The sequence below is a fragment of the Rattus norvegicus genome, chromosome 3 (genome assembly GCF_036323735.1).
Source record: "Rattus norvegicus strain BN/NHsdMcwi chromosome 3, GRCr8, whole genome shotgun sequence".
Lineage (NCBI taxonomy): Eukaryota > Metazoa > Chordata > Mammalia > Rodentia > Muridae > Rattus > Rattus norvegicus.
The window spans coordinates 165,968,084-165,971,475 of NC_086021.1; the positions used below are offsets into that span (position 1 = coordinate 165,968,084).

Below are 3,392 nucleotides of genomic sequence, written 5' to 3' on the forward strand. Positions count from 1 at the left end.
TAACAATGAGACATATACAGCTTTATTTAACCTGTAAAAAGTCACACTCTGCAGAGTGACACCTTTCTTATCTCAGCAGAAAGCAAGGAGTGTGTGAAAAACCTTTTCCTCAGGTTGGGAACCGTATGACCCTGGCTGGGCTCACATCTGGATCCTTCCAGAGTCCTTGTGTGTGGCAGCTTCTTCCCAGAGGGTCTCCCTGGCTGGTGTGACCCCTCACCAACAACAGACAGGGGGGCAAAATATTTCTACCTGGACAAGGCTGCCCTGAGATTGTCCCTTTCCCTCCTATTAAGGGACATTACATGCTTAAGACCTTCCCAGAAAAGTCACCTTCAAGGTGACTTGGCTTTCATCATGTCTGCTGACACTTAGGCTCCACTTATTTACCATGATGGTGTGTGCTAACGGTCCTTCCTCTTCCCCAATAAAACCCTCACCATCGATGGCATTTTCAAATATCACTCTGTTCTCTGGGACCGAGGGATGGAGAACCGCTCTCCCTCAGACCAGGAGGCACTTCCTGCTGATGCCTGGGTGTTAAGTGGACTCAGATGCTTCAGGGACAGCACTTTCTCTCTGTAGAGCGAAGCCTGGCGCTTTGCTTTCCATCTTTCTCGGCTAACCGAGGGCTTAGGCCACTTCTCTGGAGAAAACTCCACAGTGTACCAGACATCACTCACAGGCTTCAGATCCCTCCCTCTGACTTACACGATGACAGGTATGAATCCACGTGGACAGGGGAGGTGACTGCCACCCTGCCTGCCTATCTGTGTAATCGTTACCTCACCAGTGGCCCACACAGTAACTATAGCCTCACATATTCCTCAGACCTGCTCTCTCCTGAAATCACTCTACAAATACTGTTAGTTGTCCAAGTGGAACCAAAATCCAACCTTGTGGCCTATCCCACCCAGATATCCACTCTGCATATTTCCCTTAAAAATGCCACTGAGAATTCAAAAAAGTCCCTTTGCAGAAGCACTACAAGAAAGCATGTCTAAAATCACAGAACTATGCACACACAGACACAGACACGCGTGCTCGCACACACATGGAGTTGGGAATTAAAGAGTCTCGTCAGATACATATTTGAGGGAGCGCAGGGAAAGGCTGGCAAGAGAAGATATGGAGATCGGATCAGATCAAGGTGTTGGAATGTTACAGTAATGGCATGGGTGTGGTTCTCGGTACATACAAAAGGGCAGAGAGAATGATAATCCAGCCTACTAGAGAGAGATGCTGTGGCCATGCATGAGTGAAAGAAAGTGGAGGCCAGCTGACGGAATGAAATGTTCTATTATGGAGTGGTCATTTCAAGGAGGAGGGACTTGCATGGTCCAGGGGAGGAGCATCTGCTTAGCAAGACACTTCCATGGTCTGGTGTCTGTCCAGGACATCAGGGGACTCACAGGATTCTTGAGTTCCATCTGACTGATTGCTGGTCACAGACCTGCTGAAGGGACTTTCTCCAGAGCCAATGCTACTTGAGGTGGAGTGGGTTCGTGATCGGGCGAGCCGGGTCATGCTGGCAGATGGTACTGTAACAAAGAGCCAAGAGGTCAGGAGCAGGAGCCTGGGGAAGCCCAGATGCTCTACAAGTTTCAGCAAAGACTTTACCTTTCCCAGCCCACCTAAGATGGTGCCCAGGTCACATGAGAGATCCCCACTTTGCACTATTTGCTTAGGTGAGTGACTGTACGCAAGGCTGCTCTGATCCTCTGCGTCTGGATTCTCCTCAGATTTTCCTTCAGAGTAGGATGGGAAAGCCTACAGAGTAAAGCCTCTTAGCTGTGCCCCCGCCATTCAAACAGTGATTAGGAAGGTGGCTTTGGGAACAGATAGTGGTCCCCAAAACCTGCAGTGCATGCAAGACTAAACCAAAGAAAGAACAACAAACCACACAAGTAGGAAGGTATTTCACAAACACAGTGCAAGCCCGATACAACAAGACTACCATCCGTGTCCACAGGCTACCGTTGCCCTCTGGGAAGGAGACACGGATGGGTGGAGGGGAGAGAAGGTGTTTTGGAGCTGATCTCTACACAGGATGAGGTACAGGTTGTTGGGTCCAGGGATTGAGAGGGGAGGGACTCTGGGGGTGTTTAATTTAGACTTTTTTGCTACTGTTTCCACTTTGACTGTAAGATCCTCTCAGCATGAACATGGCCTGCACAGGGCCTTACCTGAAATGACTCACTGCCTAGTATTTTGGACCATTAGTCATCTCCCTGCTGTCTTTCCATCACAGGGATCAGAGGACACCAGGTCTGTGGTGGTCTCTGCTCACAGATGCTATTCTACCTAGCGTCAAGGATGCAGGCCCTTTTGACTCCCGCCTAGGGCTCATGTCAAGGACTAGCAAACAGGTGGTGGTGGTGAAGAAGCGGCCCTCCCTGCTGAGCTTTCGCTGAGGCTGTCACCCTGGCTGAAGGTGCAAGGCTACCTGGGCAGTTCAATGGAATGCTCTTTCTTACAGGGATCAGGCCTGCTCTGTAGGGTAAACTCCTAGAACACACTGAGCCCTGTTCTATCGGGCTCTCACTGAACAGGGAAGCCGCGGACATGCTGCAGGCAGCCAATGCAGCAGGAAGAGCATAGTTGGGAGGCGGGCAGGGCCAGCACAAGAAGGTACCTGACTCGCTGCTGAGGTGACTGAGCTGCACATACGGGACTGGAAGCAGGATGGACACAGGAAAAGGCAGGTTAGTGACCCACAAGGGCTAAGTGACAACCTTGGCTGCCTAGATGCTGCTGACAGGGTATTCGGTCAGGGATGAACGTTTCTTTCAAGGTCCCAGAGAAGAGCCTGATGCAAGCACTTTAATGCCACTGCTCAAAACAGACCAGAGAACCTAGTCCACCCATGCTCTACAGGTTACCCTGCCCGGGATTAGGACCCAGCTGCATCATCGGGTATTTTTGGGAAAGGGTAAGAACAGGCAAGGAGGGGACTCTTCCTCCTGATGAGCCAGAGGGCTGTGCGTGGGCTTGGTTGGTAGCAGCTCACAGACGGGGACAACACAGCCACTCTAGACAAGACACACATGGTCTTCCTGTCAGCTACAATTCTGAACCCAGGGCCCAGTTCTGAGGAAGCTCATCAATGGTCACCACCCAATGGACAAAGATAGAAATACTGCCTGCTAGGTAGTGTTCTGTACTGGGGTTAAAGGTATTTATCTAGGGCTGGAGAGATGGCTCAGCGGTTAAGAGCACCCGACTGCTCTTCCAGAGGTCATGAGTTCAATTCCCAGCAACCACATGGTGGCTCACAACCATCTGTAAAGAGATCCGATGCCCACTGTAGTGTCTGAAGACAGCTACAGTGTACTTATATATAATAAATAAATAAATCTTTAAAAAAAAAGGTATTTATCTATTTCCCCCTC

The 3,392-nt window shown here is 50.1% G+C and overlaps 1 protein-coding gene across 4 annotated transcripts in view; it reads right to left on the reverse strand.

The window, feature by feature from the left end:
- The window catches only part of LOC120101770 (protein NDRG3-like), a 35,527-nt gene continuing 32,135 nt past the window's right edge, over positions 1–3,392 (reverse strand). For 3 of the 4 annotated variants that reach the window (XM_039106706.1, XM_039106708.2, XM_063285112.1), the window contains exons 13-14: positions 2,636–2,674; positions 1–1,541 (exon numbers count right to left, since the gene is read on the reverse strand). In XM_039106706.1, the coding sequence (XP_038962634.1) occupies positions 1,360–1,541; positions 2,636–2,674 (221 nt within the window). In that variant the 3' untranslated portion in view covers positions 1–1,359. The remainder of the gene's footprint in view (positions 1,542–2,635; positions 2,675–3,392) is intronic. The other variant, XM_063285113.1, reaches the window with a different exon arrangement.